This window comes from Heterodontus francisci, unplaced genomic scaffold (genome assembly GCF_036365525.1).
Source record: "Heterodontus francisci isolate sHetFra1 unplaced genomic scaffold, sHetFra1.hap1 HAP1_SCAFFOLD_49_1, whole genome shotgun sequence".
Lineage (NCBI taxonomy): Eukaryota > Metazoa > Chordata > Chondrichthyes > Heterodontiformes > Heterodontidae > Heterodontus > Heterodontus francisci.
The window spans coordinates 1,260,037-1,279,094 of record NW_027140357.1 but is presented as its reverse complement, the minus strand read 5'-3'; the positions used below and the strand labels follow the sequence as shown (position 1 = coordinate 1,279,094).

The following is a 19,058-nucleotide window of genomic DNA, read 5'->3' as shown; positions in this document are numbered from 1 at the left end:
GTACCCAAAGGACAACTTCACTTTACCTACATGGATCCCCCATTCTCCACCATTACCCGCATCTGAGACGTTCCATCACAGCGTCCCCTTGGTCACTATCCTGACATAAAAATCGCCAACAAAAGCCTTTTCATTAACGTCTTTATCCAACAACACATTTAATTATTACATTCATTGCAGCAGCTTATTCGGGAGCAGAGAGTGCGAGCGAGTGAGAAGCTGGGAAGGTCAGTTTCAGCTTTAATTTAATTTCCTTTTGTTTTCTGCGGACCAAGGGGCTGCTGGGTAAGTAAAGCCCTAAATATTTGGGTCGTTTAAACTAACTTGCCTTTCAGTGCAGCAGCTTATTCGGGAGCAGAGAGTGCGAGCAAGTGAGCAGCTGGGAAGGTCAGTTTCAGCTTAAACTTAATTTCCTTTTGTTTTCGGCGGACCAAGGGGCTGCTGAGTAAGTAAAACCCTATATATTTGGGCCGTTTAAAATAACTTGCCTTTCATTGCAGCAGCTTATTCGGGAGCAGAGAGTGCGAGCGAGTGAGAAGCTGGGAAGGTCAGTTTCAGCTTTAAGTTAATTTCCTTTTGTTTTCGGCGGACCAAGGGGCTGCTGGGTAAGTAAAGCCCTAAATATTTGGGTCGTTTAAACTAACTTGCCTTTCAGTGCAGCAGCTTATTCGGGAGCAGAGAGTGCGAGCAAGTGAGCAGCTGGGAAGGTCAGTTTCAGCTTAAACTTAATTTCCTTTTGTTTTCGGCGGACCAAGGGGCTGCTGAGTAAGTAAAACCCTATATATTTGGGCCGTTTAAAATAACTTGCCTTTCATTGCAGCAGCTTATTCGGGAGCAGAGTGTGCGAGCGAGTGAGCAGCTGGGAAGGTCAGTTTCAGCTTAAACGTAATTTTCTTTTGCTTTCGGCGGACCAAGGGGCTGCTGGGTAAGTAAAACCCTATATATTTGGGCCGTTTAAAATAACTTGCCTTTCATTGCAGCAGCTTATTCGGGAGCAGAGTGTGCGAGCGAGTGAGCAGCTGGGAAGGTCAGTTTCAGCTTAAACGTAATTTCCTTTTGCTTTCGGCGGACCAAGGGGCTGCTGGGTAAGTAAAACCAGATATATTTGGGCCGTTTAAAATAACTTGCCTTTCATTGCATCAGCTTATTCGGGAGCAGAGTGTGCGAGCGAGTGAGCAGCTCGGAAGGTCAGTTACAGCTTAAACTTAATTTCCTTTTCTTTTTGGCGGACCAAGGGGCTGCTGGGTAAGTAAAAACCTATATATTTGGGCCGTTTAAAATAACTTGCCTTTCATTGCAGCAGCTTATTCGGGAGCAGAGTGTGCGAGCGAGTGAGCAGCTGGGAAGGTCAGTTTCAGCTTAAACGTAATTTCCTTTTGCTTTCGGCGGACCAAGGGGCTGCTGGGTAAGTAAAACCAGATATATTTGGGCCGTTTAAAATAACTTGCCTTTCATTGCATCAGCTTATTCGGGAGCAGAGTGTGCGAGCGAGTGAGCAGCTGGGAAGGTCAGTTACAGCTTAAACTTAATTTCCTTTTCTTTTTGGCGGACCAAGGGGCGGCTGGGTAAGTAAAAACCTATATATTTGGGCCGTTTAAAATAACTTGCCTTTCATTGCAGCAGCTTATTCGGGAGCAGAGTGTGCGAGCGAGTGAGCAGCTGGGAAGGTCAGTTTCAGCTCAAACTTAATTTCCTTTTCTTTTTGGCGGACCAAGGGGCGGCTGGGTAAGTAAAAACCTATATATTTGGGCCGTTTAAAATAACTTCCTTTTCATTGCAGCAGCTTATTCGGGAGCAGAGAGTGCGAGCGAGTGAGCAGCTGGGAAGGTAAGATACAGCTGAAAACTTAATTTCCTTCTGTTCTCGGCTGACCAAGGGGCTGCTGGGTAAGTAAAACCCTATATATTTGGGCCGTTTCTGAACCCGAGACACCACACGGGTAGTGTCTCCCACCCGCCCTCCTCCTCTAACCAAAAAAAGGACTCGGTGGTGTGTGGATAAGGTAAGGCTTTTTCTACTTTGTTTTTTATCGTGTGATTGGTAAAAACTTTTCGTTCCTTTTTCATTTATCTAAGTTTCAGACTAAGTTAAACTTAAGATTAAAATTGGCAGGAGATCTCAGACCCGTGTTGTGCTCCTCTTGCTCAATGTGGGAGCTCAGGGACACGGCTGGTGTCCCTGACTCCTTCACGTGCAGGAAGTGTGTCCAGCTGCAGCTCTTGTTAGACCGCATGACGGCTCTGGAGCTGCGGATGGACTCACTATGGAGCATCCGCGATGCTGAGGAGATAGTGGATAGCACGTTTAGCGAATTGGTCACACCGCTGATTAGGATTGCTGAGGGGGAAAGGGAATGGGTGACCAAAAGGCAGAGAAAGAGCAGGAAGGCAGCGCAGGTGTCCCCTGCGGTCATCTCCCTCCACAACAGGTATACCGTTTTGGATACTGTTGAGGGAGATGGCTCACCAGGGGAAGGCAGCAGTAGCCAGGTTCATGGCACCGTGGCTGGCTCTGCGGTTCAGAAGGGCGGGAAAAAGAGTGGAAGGGCAATAGTCATAGGGGAATCGATTGTAAGGGGAGTAGATAGGCGGTTCTGTGGTCGAAAACGAGACTCCCGAATGGTATGTTGCCTCCCAGGTGCACGGGTCAGGGATGTCTCAGATTGGCTGCAGAACATTCTGAAGGGGGAGGGTGAACAGCCAGTTGTCGTTGTGCAGATAGACACCAATGATATAGGTAAAAAACGGGATGATGTCCTACAAGCAGAATTTAGGGTGTTAGGCGCCAAGTTAAAAAGTAGGACCTCAGAGGTAGTAATCTCAGGATTGCTACCAGTGCCACGTGATAGTCAGAGTAGAAATGAAAGAATAGCAGAATGAATGCGTGGCTTGAGAGATGGTGAAGGAGGGAGGAGTTCAGATTTTTGGGACATTGGGACGGGTTCTGGGGGAGGTGGGACTATTACAAATTGGACGGTCTACACCTGGGGCGGACTGGAACCAATGTCCTTGGGAGTGCTTTTGCGAACGCTGTTGGGGAGGGTTTAAACTAATGTGGTAGGTGGATGGGATCCAAATGAGGTCAGTGGACAGTAAGGAAAATAGTAACTAAAGCCTGTAAGGAACTAGATAATGAAGTCAGCGTGACTAAGGGAAAGAGTAGGCAGGGAGCAGATGATGAAAGTAAAGGGACTGGTGGTCTGAGGTGCATTTGTTTTAATGCAAGAAGTGTAGCAGGTAAGGCAGATGAACTTAGGGCTTGGATTAGTACCTGGGAGTATGATGTTATTGCGATTACTGAGACTTGGTTGAGGGAAGGGAATGATTGGCAACTAAATATCCCAGGATACCGATGCTTCAGGCGGGATAGAGATGGAGGTAAAAGGGATGGAGGAGTTGCATTACTGGTCAAAGAGGATATCACAGCTGTGCTGAAGGAAGGCACCATGGAGGACTCGAGCTGTGATGCAATATGGGCAGAACTCAGAAATAGGAAGGGTGCGGTAACAATGTTGGGGCTGTACTACAGGCCTCCCAACAGCAAGCGTGAGATAGAGGTACAAATATGTAAACAGATTATGGAAAGATGTAGGAGCAACAGGGTGGTGGTGATAGGAGATTTTAATTTTCCCAATATTGACTGGGATTCACCTAGTGTTAGAGGTCTAGATGGAGCAGAGTTTGTAAGGAGCATCCAGGAGGGTTTTCTCGAGCAGTATGTAAATAGTCCAACTCGGGAAGGGGCCATACTGGACCTGGTGTTGGGGAATGAGCCCGGCCAGGTGGTTGAAGTTTGAGTAGGGGAGTACTTTGGGAATAGTGATCACAATTCCTTAAGATTTAGACTACTGGTGGACAAAGACGAGAGTGGTCCTAAAGGAAGAGTGCTAAATTGGGGGAAGGCCAAATATTCCAAAATTCGGCAGGAGCTGGGGAATGTAAATTGGGATCAGCTGTTTGAAGGTAAATCCACATGTGATATGTGGGAGGCTTGTAAAGAGAGGTTGATTAGCGTGCAGGAGAGACATGTTCCTGTGAAAATGAGGGATAGAAATGGCAAGATTAAGGAACCATGGATGACAGGTGAAATTGTCAGACTGGCTAAGAGGAAAATGGAAGCATACGTAAGGTCTAGGTGGCTGAAGAAAGACGAAGTTTTGAAAGAATATCGAGATTGTAGGCGCAATCTGAAACGAGGAATTAAGAGCGCTGAAAGGGGTCATGAAATATCTTTAGCAAACAGGGTTAAGGAAAATCCCAAAGCCTTTTATTCATATATAAGGAACAAGAGGGTAACTAGAGAAAGGATTGGCCCACTCAAGGACAAAGGAGGAAAGTTATGCGTGGAGTCAGAGAAAATGGGTGAGATTCTAAACGAGTACTTTGCATCGGTATTCACCGAGGAGAGGGACATGACGGATGTTGAGGTTAGGGACAGATGAATGATCACTCTAGGTCAAGTCGGCAGAAGGAGGGAGGAAGTGTTGGGTATTCTAAAAGGCATTAAGGTGGACAAGTCGCCAGGTCCGGATGGCTTCTATATCAGGTTACTGTGGGAAGCGAGAGAGGAAATAGCTGGGGCCTCAACAGATATCTTTGCAACATCCTTAAACACGGGTGAGGTCCCGGAGGACTGGAGAATTGCTAATGTTGTCCCCTTGTTTAAGAACGGTAGCAGGGATAATCCAGGTAATTATAGACCCGTGAGCCTGACATCAGTGGTAGGGAAGCTGCTGGAGAAGATACTGAGGGATAGGATCTGTTCCCATTTGGAAGAAAATGGGCTAATCAGTGATAGGCAACATGGTTTTGTACAGGGAAGGTCAAGTCTTACCAACTTACTAGAACTCTTTGAGGAAGTGACAAAGTTGATTGATGAGGGAAGGGCTGTAGATGTCATATACATGGACTTCAGTAAAGCGTTTGATAAGGTTGCCCATGGTAGGCTGAAGGAGAAAGTGAAGGCGCATGGGGTCCAAGGTGCACTAGATAGTTGGATAAAGAACTGGCTTGGCAACAGGAGACAGAGAGTAGCAGTGGAAGAGAGTTCCTCAAAATGGAGATGTGTAACCAGTCGTGTTCCACAGGGATCCGTGCTGGGACCACTGTTGTTTGTGATACGCATAAATGATTTGGAGGAAAGTATAGGTGGTCTGATTAGCAAGTTTGCAGACACTAGGATTGGTGGAGTAGCAGATAGTGAAGGGGGCTGTCAGAGAGTACAGCAGAATATCGATAGATTGGAGAGTTGGGCAGAGAAATGGCAGATGAAGTTCAATCAGGGCAAATTCGTGATGATGCATTTTGGAAGATCCAACTCAAGAGTGAACTACACAGTAAATGGAAAAGTCCTATGGAAAATTGATGTACAGAGAGATTTGGGTGTTCAGGTCCATTGTTTCCTGAAGGTGGCAACGCAGGTCAATAGAGTGGTCAAGAAGGCATACGACATGCTTTCCTTCATCGGACGGGGTATTGAGTACAAGAGTTGGCAGGTCATGTTACAGTTGTTTTGGACTTTGTTTCGGCCACATTTGGAATACTGCGTGCAGTTCTGGTCGCCACATTACCAAAAGGATGTGGATGCTTTGGAGAGGGTGCAGAGGAGGTTCACCAGGATGTTGCCTGGTCTGGAGGGCGCTATCTATGAAGAGAGGTTGAGTAGATTAGGTTTATTTTCATTAGAAAGACGGAGGTTGAGGGGGGACCTGATTGAGGTGTACAAAATCATGAGAGGGATAGACAGTTTGGATAGCAAGAAGCTTTTTCCCAGAGTGGGGGATTCAATTACTATGGGACACGAGTTCAAAGTGAAAGGGGAAAAGTTTAGGCGGTATATGCATGGAAACGCAGAGGGTGGTGGGTGCCTGGATGGCGTTGCCAGCGGAGGAGGTAGACGCGGTCACGATAATGTCTTGTCAGATGTATCTAGACAGATACATGAATGGGCAGGAAGTAAAGAGATACAGACCCTTAGAAAATAGGCGGCATGTTTAGATAGAGGATCTGGATCGGCGAAGGCTTGGAGGGCCGTCGGGCCTGTTCCTGTGCTGTAATTTTCTTTGTTCTTTGTTCTTTATGCAAACAAAACTGAATCGCTCACCCTTGTGGGTTCCATCGACTTTTCGAGTGCTCCTCCACAGTGATTCCTTAGTGGCTGCAGTATAGCTTGTGCCAGGCTGTTCATTTTCACTGGGGGGGACTGCAGATGACCTTGCAGGACACCCTTGAGCAGCTGTGGGCCATAAGGCCTCAGATACCGACTGCACAACCTCGACATGGGCAGCAGCAGCCTGGGCTGGCTGAAGGGCAACCGTAAGTGGAGTGGCAGTGAAGGGAGAACAAATACTGTCATCCGGAGAGACGACAGCTGGTTCATGCTCCACGGAGCCACAGACACTCCCACGGGGCGACCTCAGCAATCCTAATAATCTACTGGATCACAGAATGTTGCACTGCTGTGAGAGCCATCAAATCCCTTTGAGTATCGATATGCACAGCCATGACGGCGGCAGTCTGATCCTGCATGGCTGCAAGAATGGATCTCATATCGTCAGTCTGATCTTCCACTGCAGCACTGAGTCGTTGGGTGTCTGCCACCTTTGCTGCAGTGGAAGCTGCGACAATGGTCACCAGACACTGTATCATGGCTGGGTCCACTAGTACTGTCATGGAGTTAGTGACCACTTCCACAGGGGGACAGAATGGTCTTCAAGATCTGTGAAATGTCCTGTGCCACGTTGGGGCTGGACTCCTTCATTTTCCTTTTCAGTGGCAGCAGTCTGCTGACAGGCCTGCCAATGGACAACGTATCTCAGTGTACATGCCCATCAGCATTCTCCTGTATGCTGCCCCATTAATATTCTGATTTGAGACCCGTGCAACATAAGTCCTGTTTGACCTCAACCCTCCAGTGGTTAGACATATGGCCTATCATTCTCCCGCTGGCCCACTCGTGTGCAGTAACTCCGGGATAAAATGGAAAGCTACTTGGACAAATATGGATTGAGTGAAGAAATCCGGAATGAATTTCTTCAAGGGTAATCATGTTTAACTAACTTGACTGAGCTTTACGATGTGTTAACAAAGAGCTTTGATGAGGGTATATCAACTTCCAAAATCAGTTTGTAAAAGTGTCAAATAACAGGCCAATCAGCAAAGTTATAGCCCATGGAATAATAGGAACTGTGGCAGCAGGGATGTGAAATTGGTTGAGCAACAGGTAAGAGAGTGCAGTGGTGAACGGTTGATTCTCAGGTGGGAGGAAGGTAAACAGTGTGTTTCCCCTTGGGTTGGTGCTAGAGCCACTGTTTTGTTTGGTCTATGTCAATGATCTGTACTTTATTCTGCAGGGCACTATTTCAAAAATTGCAGACGACACAATTCTTGGCATGATTGTGAACATAGAGGAGAATAGTGCCAATCTTCACGAAGGCAGAGAAAGGCTGATGGAATAGTTGAACACATGGCAGATGAAATTTAATGTAGGGAAGTCTGAAGTGATTCATTTTGGTCGGAGAACCGCGAAGAGGATATAGAAAAGAAAGTATACAATTCTAAAGTGTATGCAGAAGCAGGGAGTCCTGTGGGCTAAAAGTCATCATATTGTTGGAGGTGGCAGGGCAGGTTGGGAAAGCAATTAGTAAGGCATGCAAGATCCTAGGTTTTACAATGTAATCCAAAAGCAAGGAAGTTACGATGACCCTTTATAAAACAATACCACCGTCTCAACTGGCACATTGTGTCCACTCCTGGGCACCACAGTTCAGGAAGGTTGTTCAGACATTGGAGAGGGTGCAGCAAAAATTTAAGGAGAATGGTTCCAGGAAGAGTGATGATAGTTATCTGGATAGATTGGAGAAAATGGAGCTGTTCTCCTTGTCAAAGGGAAGGGCAAGTGGTGTTTTGATAGAAGTGTTTCATACTCTGTGGGGTCTGCACAGGGTAGATGAGGAACAACTGTTCCCATTGGTGGAACTATTAAGACGTGAGGACGCTGATTTAAAGTGACTGGAAAACGAACCAAAGGCAACATGAGGAATAAGTTGTTTAGGCTGTGAGCAGTTAGAAACTGGAATAAAATGCCAGAGAGTGAGCTGGATGCAGATTCAAACCTAATTTTCAAAAGGAAATTGGATAATTATCTGAAGAGAAAAAAATCTTGCAGGTCTGTGAGGAACGGACCGGAGAGTGGGACGTGCTGAATGGCTTTTGCAGGCATCCAGCATGGAGATAATGAGCCGAATCGCCTCCTTTTGTGCTGCTGCAATGCATCATGTAATTGAGCTTCCATTGATGCCAGCCACACAGCCACCGCTCAATGCCTCTACATACCTTCAGCTATTCATCTATGGCAGATACACCACCCAAACACAGTGCTGTACAATTACTGACAATCACTCTTTCAAGAGAGAGGGGCCCATAATCACAAGGAGCAGCAGTGAACCGGCGGAGGTCAGGCATACCTTCATCCACTGAGCCTGAGGGAGGAGATGGCTTTCCACATCATTGACCTACATTGACTCCTGATTAAGCAATGTCTTTATTTTAAAATTCTCCACTTTGTTTTCCCTCCATGACATCGCGCCCGCTCTATCTCTGTAATATCCCCCAAACCCAAAGCTCTTCAAGATATCTTCACTCCTCTCGTTCAGAACCTCTTGTGTGTCCCTGATTGTAGTTGCTCCACCACTGGAGGCTGCACCTTCAATTATCTCGGAGACATGTTTTTGCATTCGCATATCCGAGCTGCTGGTCAATTATTAACCCATGTTTATTTTTACGAGCAATGAATACTTTTCTACTGGTTATGACCTCTTGAAATTTCCCCAGTAGTAATGTTAGTCTGACTGGTCAGTAAATACAGGGTTTAACCATCTCTCCTTTTTTTTAAACAGGGTTTAATATTTTCGGCGCTCCTGTCCTCTGTCATCACTCTTATATCAAAGGAGGATTGGAAGCTTCTGGCCAGTGCCTTGGCTATTTACATCTTTACTTCCCTCAGTAATCTGCATACATTCCATCCAGACTGCGTAAATGTTCGATGTTGGATTGAAAGTGCTTAACTGAACCTGTTTGTTCAGTGACTGTAATTAATGTCAGTCGCCATGAACCCTAATTGTGTCACTAGAGGGTTTCCCTCTTCTACTAAAATGGAGTCCTTTCAATGTGTCATCACATAGTGTCAGTGGGAACATCATTACCAGTATAAACAGGGATCAGCAGCACCAGAGAGAGGGGGAGGACAGATCAGAATCTAAGAACAATAGTTTGGAATGTTACAACAATGGGCCAGAATCTAAGAACAGTAAATTCGAATGTTACAACAATGGGCAGGAGTTTATCCTTTTGGTTTGACCGTCATACTGCGGATTTTTATTGGATAATATTAGCGGATCGGATCTATTATGCACTGAAGATGATTCAGCACATTTATTATCCCATCCTGGCTATTGTTGGTGTCCCTGGTAAGTCTCTCTATCCATCTATTAATTCTGCAAACCATGATTAGTTCAATGACTATCCTTACCAACTGCCACTTCCAATATATCTTCCACCATGTGAGCCCACTTGCTGCATAAACCCTGATCTGTGCCTTAGCTAAATCCAGACTGGAGTATTCCTATGCTGTCCTAATCGCCCTCCATATTACAAGCCAACATAAACTACAGTCTGTACAAAACTCTGCTGTCTGTACCCTAACTCACACTAAATCTCGTTCACCCAACATCTCTTTGCTCAGTGTCCGACATTGGTTTCTGTCAGACAAAGTGTGCAGGAAGAAATAAATGAGGTGTGTCAGGAAGTTACCATGATAATCATGGGTGATTTTAATCTACACATACCTTGAGCATATCAGATTGGCAAACGTAACCTGGGAAATTATTTCATAGAGTTTATTGGGGAGTGTTCCTTGGAGCAGTGCATTCAAGAGCCGACCAGAGAGCACGTTATCCTAAAACTGGTAATGCACAATGAGACAGGATTAATCATGGTAAAGGAACCTCTCAGCGACAGTAATAATAGCATGATAGAGTTTCAACGTTCAGACTGAAGGGAAAACTGTGGGTGTAATACTAGTTTTTTTTAAAAAAATCCTGAATAAAGGCATTTATAAGAGTATAAAGGCAGAGCTAGCTAAAGTGAACTCGGGAACTAGGTTAAACGTTAGCACTGTTGAGATTCAGTGGATGATTTTTAAGGAGATGTTTAATAACTCTCAGGAAAGATTTAACTGAGTGAGTAAGAAAGACTCTTGGAGAAGGTTGGATCTTACTGGGCTAAATAAAGACGTTACGGCTAATAAATTGAAAGAAACACTGTCCAAATCTGAAAATATTAGTGGTAGGTCAGAAGCTTGGACAGATTTTAAGAACTAGCAAAGAATGACGAAAAAACTAAAGAGGGAAAAAGTAGAGTCTGGGAGAAAGCTAGCCAGTGATATAAAAACAAAGAGAAAGAATTTTGTTCAAGTATTTAAATAGGAAATTAGTAACTAAAGTTAATGTTAGTCCTTCAGTGAGTGAGTCTGGGGAATTAATAGTGAGAAACAAGGACATAGCGGAGGGGTTCAACAGGTATTTTGTGTCTGTTTGCATTGTAGAAGACTCAGAAAACCGTCCAAATATACTTAAATCAAGATGAAAAATGGAGGGAGGAACTTAAAACAATCACACTCACCAGAGAAAAGGTACTGGGAAAACTATTACACCTAAACCCTGACAGGACGAACCATCCGTGGTTAACTAAAACAGTTAAAGATAGTATTCAACTTAATTAAAAAGCATATGATGTCGCAAAGATAGGTGACAGATCATAAGATTGGACAGAATATAAAAAGCAGCAAATAACAATTAACATATTAATAAGGAGGGACACATTGGAGTACGAGGCGAGAAATATAAAGCCAGATAGTAAGAGTTTCTACAGATATGTAACGGGAAAAAAACATTTCCTCCGGGCCTTTGTTCTTGCTGAATTGTGTTTGAAATGGTTTGGTTTGACTAGCTTTGGGTTTGGTGCTGACCATTGGGTTCTTCAGTGGGTAGATTCACACTGGCTTTACTTTTAGCTTTCTGGTGAGGGACACAAGTGCTGTTTACTTTAGGGTATTTTCACTTCCCTTTTACCTTTACTATGGAGAGGATCTTTTTTTCGAATCTGCCCTATGTCCTCTGGAACATTGCTGCTCGCAGGGGTCTGTCTAACTTTAACTGCACCCCCATGAGGTACTTGAACTAGATGAGGCCGATCCCTCACCATTAGCTTGTCCTTTTGCGAACTTTCCTTCTCTTTGCCGCTTTCTGTACATGGTGTTAGTGGCTTTTTGGGGTGCCTCTTTGGCCTGCATTTCAAAGTAGTGTAATCGGAGAATAGGGCGTTCCAGTTGGGAAGCCTCCTGGCCCTCCTCTAACCTGTCCTCACTGTCCTTTTCAGTCCTTCCCTCCTGACTATCTGACAGATTTGTGCTTTTCTGTCCCCTCCACAGCCTTTACTTTTTTTTTCCTTTTGTATGGGGTGGCAATTAAATACGTTAACTGGCTATTCCATTTGCCAATCGATATGGTCCACTTAACCGGGCTTCCAGAGTTTCCCCCTGCATTGGGTATAGTAGCAATACATGGTCTCTGGGCTGAAATGTTCTTGCCTTGGCATATTTGTCTGCTTACCTTGTCACAGCTGCCTGGAACGTCTTTAGGTGTTCCTGAGCCATTGTAAAGGCTCTCGTAAGAACTCCAGAATCATGGGAATGTCGCCTAACATGGAAGACTCATCCCAGTATCCCGAAAACGTCTCCTTGATAAGTTTAAGGGGACCTTTCACCTCGGATCCCGAAACTAATTCAAAGGGATAAAGGATAAGTCCAAGGTAACCAACAGGAGAAATCACAGCTCTTTGTCCCTATCTTGGGGTTACTCATAGCAATAGGGCACCGCTCCAAAGGCCCTTGTGACTGTGGATGGCAGGCTGAGGACTTTACCTGAATTATGTCCAGATTACCCATGACCTTGTCAAAAATACTGGTCAGAAAATGTGTTCCCTGATCCATCTGGAACTCGGCAGGCAGCCCATATTAGGTGAAGAATTGGGTTAGTCTCTCCACCACTTTCTTTGACAGAGATACTTCTTCGGGGGAATGGGCTGAGGGAATCGGGTCACCACATACAGAAAGGTGTGAAGATGCTGCTAGTGCACATTTGTTTTCGGTAGGAGGTCCCCACACAATCCACCAGCACTCTGCTGAAGGGTTTCCCAATAGCTGGTATGGGAATTAGGAACGCAGGTTTAATTGCAAGTTGGGGCTTCCCCAATACCTGGCATATGTAACCAGTTTCACTGTACTCGAGGAACAAAGAACAAAGAACAGTACAGCAAAGGAATAGGCCATTCGGCCCTCCAAGCCTGCGCCGATCTTGACGCCTGCCTAAACTAAAAGTTTCAGCACTTCCGGGATCCGTATCTCTCTATTCGCATCCTATTCCAAAATATCCTAATGATGAGTGAGTGGTTTTATGGAAGTGACTGTTATGTTAAATAATTTTTAAAACAGGAAATTATAGTTAAACTAAGTAAATGTAAGTATTTGTCAAGATGCCTCTTAAACGTCTCCATGGTACCTGCATCCTCCAGCTCGCCTGGCAACAAGTTCCAGGCACTCACCACCCTCTGTGCAAAGAACTTGCCTCGCACATCCCCTCTAAATTTTGCCTCTCTCACCTTAAACCTTTGCCCCCTAGTAACTGACTCTTCCACCCTGTGAAAAAGCTTCTGACGATCCACTCTGTCCATGTCGCGTATAACGTTGTAAACCTCCATCATGTCGCCCCTCCACCTCCGTCGTTCCAGTGGAAACAATCCCAGTTTATCCAAACTCTCCTCATATCTAATGCCCTCCAGACCAGGCAACATCCTGGTAAACCTCTTCTGTACCCTCTCCAAAGCCTCCACGTCCTTCTGGTAGTGTGGCCAGAATTGCACGCAATATTCTAAGTGTGGCCTAACTAAAGTTCTGTACAGCTGCAGCATGACTAGTATTTTTTGTATACTCTATGCCACGACCGATGAAGGCAAGCATGCTGTATGCCTTCTAGACTACCTTATCCACCTGCGTTGCCACTTTCAGTGACCTGTGGACCCGTACGTCCAGATCTCTCTGCCTGTCAATACTCCTAAGTTTTCCGCCATTTACTATATACTTCCCATCTGCATTAGACCTTCCAAAATGCATTACCTCACATTTGTCTGGATTAACCTCTATCTGCCATTTCTCCACCCAAGTCTCCAACCGATCTATATCCTGCTGTACCCTTTGACAATCCTCATCACTGTCCGCAACTCCACCAAATTTTGCGTCATCCGCAAAATTACTAATCAGACCAGCACATTTTCCTCCAAATCATTTATATATACTACAAACAGCAAAGGTCCCAGCACTGATCCCTGCGGAACACCACTAGCCACTTCCCTTCATTCAGAAAAGCACCCTTCCACTGCTACCCTCTGTCTTCTATGACCGAGCCAGATCTGTATCCATCTTGCCAGTTCCCTTCTGATCCCATGTGACTTCACCTTTTGTATCAGTCACCATGAGGCACCTTGTCAAAGGCTTTACTGAAGTCCATATAGATAACATCCACTGCCATTCCTTCATCAATTATCTTCGTTACTTCCTCCAAAAACTCAATCAAATTAGTGAGACCAGACCTCCCCTTCACAAAACCATGCTGTCTCTCGCTAATAAGTCCATTTGTTTCCAAATGGGAGTAAATCCTGTCCCGAAGAACCCTCTCTAATAATTTCCCTACCACTGACGTAAGGCTCACCGGCCTATAATTTCCTGGATTATCCTTGCTACCATTCTTAAATAAAATAACGACATTGGCTATTCTCCAGTCCTCTGGGACCTCCCCTGTAGCCAATGAGGATGCAAAGATTTCTGTCAAGGCCCCAGCAATTTCTTCCCTTGCCTCCTCAGTATTTTGGGGTAGATCCCATCAGGCCCTAGGGATTTATCTACCTTAATGCTTTGCAAGACACCCAACACCTCCTCCTTTTTGATAATGAGGTTACTGAGACTATCTACACTCCCTTTCCTAGGCTCCTCATCCACCAAGTCCTTCTCTTTGGTGAATATTGATGCAAAGTACTCATTTAGTACCTCGCCCATTTCCTCTGGCTCCACACGTCGATTCCCTTCTCCGTCCTTGAGTTGGCCAACCTTTTCCCTGGTTACGCTCTAGCTCTTTATATCTGTATAATAAGCCTTGGGATTTTCCTTAATCTTGTTTGCCAATGACTTCTCATAACCCCTTTTAGCCCTCCTGATTCCTTGCTTAATTTCCTTCCTACTGTTTTTATATTCCTCAAGGGATTCGTCTGTTCCTAGCCTTCCAGCCCTTATGAATGCTTTCTTTTTTTTTTGAAGAGGCTGACAATATCCCGCGTTATCCAAGGTTCCCGAAATCTGCCAAACATATCCTTCTTCCTCACAGGAACATGCTGGACCTGGATTCTAAACAACTGACGCTTGAAATACTCCCGCAGGTCAGATGTTGATTTACCTTCAAGCAGCCGTCCCCAATCTAAATTCTTCAGTTCCTGCCTAATATTGTTATAATTAGCCTTGCCCCAATTTAGTACCTACACCCGAGGACTACTCTTATCCTTATCCACAAGTATATTAAAACTTATGGAATTATGGTCACTGTTCCCGAAATGCTCCCCTACTAATACTTCGACCACCTGGCCGGGCTCATTCCCCAATACCAGGTCAAGTGCGACCCATCCCTAGTTGGACTGTCACGTATTGTTTCAAGAAGCCCTCCTGGATGCTCCTTACAAATTCTGCCCCTTCCAAGCCCGTAGCACTAAGTGAGTCCCAGTCAATGCAGGGGAAGTTAAAATCACCCACCACTACAACCCTGTTACCTTTACATCTTTCCAAAATCTGTCTACATATCTGCTCCTCTACCTCCCGCTGGCTGTTGGGAGGCCTGTAGTAAATGCCCAACATCGTGACTGCACCCTTCCTATTCCTGAGCTCCACCCATATTGCCTCGCTGCATGACCCCTCCGATGTGTCCTCCCGCAGTACAGCTGTGATACTCTCCTTAACCAATAATGCAACACCCCCACCCCTTTTACATCCCCCTCTGCTCCGCCTGAAGCTTCTAAATGCTGGAATATGTAGCTGCCAATCCTGTCGTTTCCTCAACCAAGTCTCTGTAATATCAACAACATCATAGTTCCAAGTACTGATCCAAGTTCTAAGTTCATCTGCCTTATCTGTAATACTTCTTGCATTGAAACAAATGCACTTCGACCTCCAGTCCCGCTGTTCTCCGCAATATCTCCCTGCCTGCTCTTCCTCTTAGTCTTACTGGCCTTATTTACTGGTTCCCCTTCATTTATTTCAGTTGCTGTCCTACTGCTCTGGTTCCCCACCACACCCCACCCCCCCACCCCGGCCCGCCACACGAGTTTAAACCCTCCCGCGTTACGCTAGCAAACCTCGCAGTCAGGATATTTGTGCCCCTCCAGTTTAGATGCAACCCGTCCTTCTTGTACAGGTCCCATCTGTCCCTGAAGAGATCCCAATGGTCCAGATATCTGAAACCCTCCCTTCTGCACCAGCTGTTCAGCTACGTGTTTATCTGCACTATCTTCCTATTTCTGGCCTCACTGGCACGTGGCACAGGGAGGAATACCGAGATTACAACCCTAGTGGTCCTGTTTTTTAACTTTCTACCTAACTCCCAAAACTCCCCCTGCAGGACATCTTTGTGGAGTTGTGCTAGACGAAATGCTGTCTCATGCGGGCTTCAATTGTTCATACACTAACATGTCCAGCCATTGGAAGTTCATGGGCTAATCTTAATATTTCTTTAAGCTACCTCAGCGGCACCACTATCTTCTGAACCGCTATCTGCTCTTCATCCGCATATCTGTGAGGAATTCTTCACTTCCTCATTAGCACATCATTCTTTAAATAGTCGCCCTCTGGAGCTCGCTCTGCTTCAGCTTTGGTTTGGACAGTCTGTGCTTTGTTAGCACTGGGTCGGGTCACTGAGCCTCAACTAAGGAAGATCTATTAAACACATCCTTTGGGTCCTCTAACTTCCCATAGAAGATTTCATACAACCATACAGTAGGGTCATCCTTCTGCAGTGTCAGTTCAGCAGCCTCTAGTGGGAATTGTTTGGCCACGGATCGAGTCACCACACTATCAGGGAGAATGCCGGCGACATTCTCCTGTAACTGCTCTGGGTCCCTGAACTCTTTTGTTCTCGCTAGAACCAATGAGGAAGTTGCAACCTTTTCCCCGACCAGATCATTATCCAAGAGCAGGTCGATCCATTCACCGGTAAACTAGGTATAATCCCATGGTTAGCAGTCCTGAAATTGGTTGGACTCAAAGTGCACCCGATTTATACGTATGGTCACATACAGTCTTCTGATGTTATTCTGTAACACTCTAGCAGTCACTGCACTCTCTGGAGGAACGGTCAGGCATTTTCCCAGCAGAAGGGATTGTGAGGCCCCTGTATCTCTGAGTATGACTAAGGTCTTGCTTGCCTCACGCGAGAGGTATGGGGTCACTTTCCCATGGGATACAAATTCGTGGGAACTCTCATGGATTTTGTCAAGTTTTCCCATATGCTCAGATGCAGGTTTACTGTGTCTGACTGCTGCAGTTAAAGGCACAGTCTGATCATTCCATCAGCTGGTGGACCGTGATTAATCCTACATGTACTCCTCATCACTTCCAGCATTCAGCTCGATTGTGACCTGCCTTATTACAGTGGAAACTCCTGCTCTCAGTACCATCCTATTTAGCCTGACAAAGGGCCCCTATGTCTCCAGCGTTTCCTTCTTGCCCAGGGATGTTCGGGCTGCTATAACCCTCCCACCTTTTGTTCTTGGATCTTTGGGGGTATCTAGCAAAGGGGTTTCCCTTGGGGTACAGCCTTGTGTACAAGGAAAAATCATCATTCAGAATTGCAACCTGTCTGGCTCTTTGAACCTTGTTTTCCTCTTTGTGGGTTTACTGGGAAGGGGGAGTTTTTGCACTTATCGAGAAGGATCACCACTCTGAGGTTTACATGTGTGGGCTGTACCTTGAGTGTCCGTATCCACTGGTCAAAGGCAAACGTAAAAGCGGACTGTAAAGGCTTCGATAGAGATGTAAAAAGGAAACGCTTAGCTAAGCCAAATGTGGGTGCATTACAGGCAGAGTTCAGTGAATTTATGATGGGAAATAGAGAAATGGCAGCGAAGCTAAATGATCACTTTGTGTCTGTCTTCACTGAGGAAGATACATGAAATCTCCCAGAATTAGAAATCCAAGCAACTAGGAGATTGAGAAAGTGAAGGAAATTAATATTCATAAGAAGGTTGTATTGGACAAATCTATGGGACTGAAGGTTGATAATTCCCTAGAACCTGATATTCTGCATCCCAGAGTGTTGAAAGAGGTATCTATGGAGATAATAGATGCATTGTTTTACTTTAGTTTAGAGATGCAGCACTGAAACAGGAACTTCGGCCCACGGAGTCTGTGCCGACCATCAACCACCCATATTCGTACCACATCCCCGCCTATTCCTATATTTCCCTACCTCCTACCTATACTAGGGGCAATTTGTAATGGCCAATTTACCTACTAACCTGCAAGTCTTTTGGCTTGTGCGGGGAAACCGGAGCACCCGGAAAAAACCCACGCAGACACAGGGAGAACTTGCAAACTTAACACAGGCAGCACTCAGAATTGAACACGGGTCGCTGGAGCTGTTGCTGCGGTGCTAACCACTGCGCCACTGTGCCGCCCTTTGGTGGATTTCCTCCAAAGTTCTATAGTTTCTGGAGCTGTCTCTGCTGATTGGACAGTCACAAATGTCACCCCACTATTTGGGAAGTGGCAGAGAGAGAGAAAACAGGGAATTACAGACCTGTTAGCCTTACAACAGTCGTTGCGAAAATGCGTGAATCTATTCTAAAGGATGTGATAAATGAACACTTGGATAATAATAATGTAGTTGGGCATAGTCAAGATGGATGTATGAATGGGAAATAATTTTGACGAATCATTTGGTGCTTTTGAGGATGTTACTAACGGAATTGATAAAGGGGAGTTGGCGAATTGTCGTATACTTGGATTTTCAGCAAAATTTTGTTAAACTCCCCCACAGGAGGTTTCTTATCAAAATTGAAGCACATGGGATAGGAGGTAATATGCTGACATGGATTAAGGATTGATTAACAGTCATAATGTACAGAGTAGGAATAAACAGGCCGTTCTCTATTTAGAAAGCTGTGACTAATGGGGTACCACAGGGATCAGTGCCTGGGCCCCAGACGTTCACTATATATATCAATGATTTGGATGTGAGGACCAAAGTAATATTTCCAGGTTTGCGGATGACACAACACTAGGTGGGAATGTGTGTTGCGAGGAAGGTGCAAAGCTACTTTAAGGGGACTTGGACCGACTTAGCGAGTGGGCAAGAACGTGGCAGATGGAATATAATATGGATAAATGTGAGGTTATCCATTTTGGTAGGAGGCAGAGATGTGAAGAGTATTTCTTAAAAAGCAAGAGATTAGAACGTGTAGATGTACAAAGGGACCTGGGTGCCTCGTCAATAAGTCCCTGAAAGCGAGCAGACAGCTGCAGCAAGCAATTTGGAAGGCTATTGCTATGTTAGCCTTTATTGTAAGAGGTTATGAGTACAGGAGTAGTGAAGACTTACAGAAATTATAAGGAATCTTGGTTAGACCGCACCTGGAGTACTGTGTAGACTTTTGGTTCCCTTACCTTAGGAAGGATATCATTGCCATAGAGGTAGTTCAATGAAGATTCACCAGACTTGTTCCCGGGATGGCGGGACTGTCCTTTGAAGAGAGGTTATTGGAACTGGTCCTGTATTCTGTCGAGTTTCGACGAATGAGAGGTGATCTCATGGAAATTTACTAAATACTTATAGGGATAGACAGGGTAGATGCAGGTAAGATTTTTTTTTTCCTGGTTGGGGAATCTAGAACCAGGGGACACAATTTCAA

At 45.3% G+C, this 19,058-nt stretch overlaps 1 protein-coding gene across 1 annotated transcript in view; it reads left to right on the top strand.

The window, feature by feature from the left end:
* Positions 1–9,285: 9,285 nt before the first annotated feature.
* LOC137359338 (probable G-protein coupled receptor 139) overlaps positions 9,286–19,058 on the top strand; it is a 41,927-nt gene continuing 32,154 nt past the window's right edge. Inside the window, exon 1 of the mRNA XM_068025359.1 lies at positions 9,286–9,466. Coding sequence (XP_067881460.1) covers positions 9,286–9,466 — 181 coding nt within the window. The remainder of the gene's footprint in view (positions 9,467–19,058) is intronic.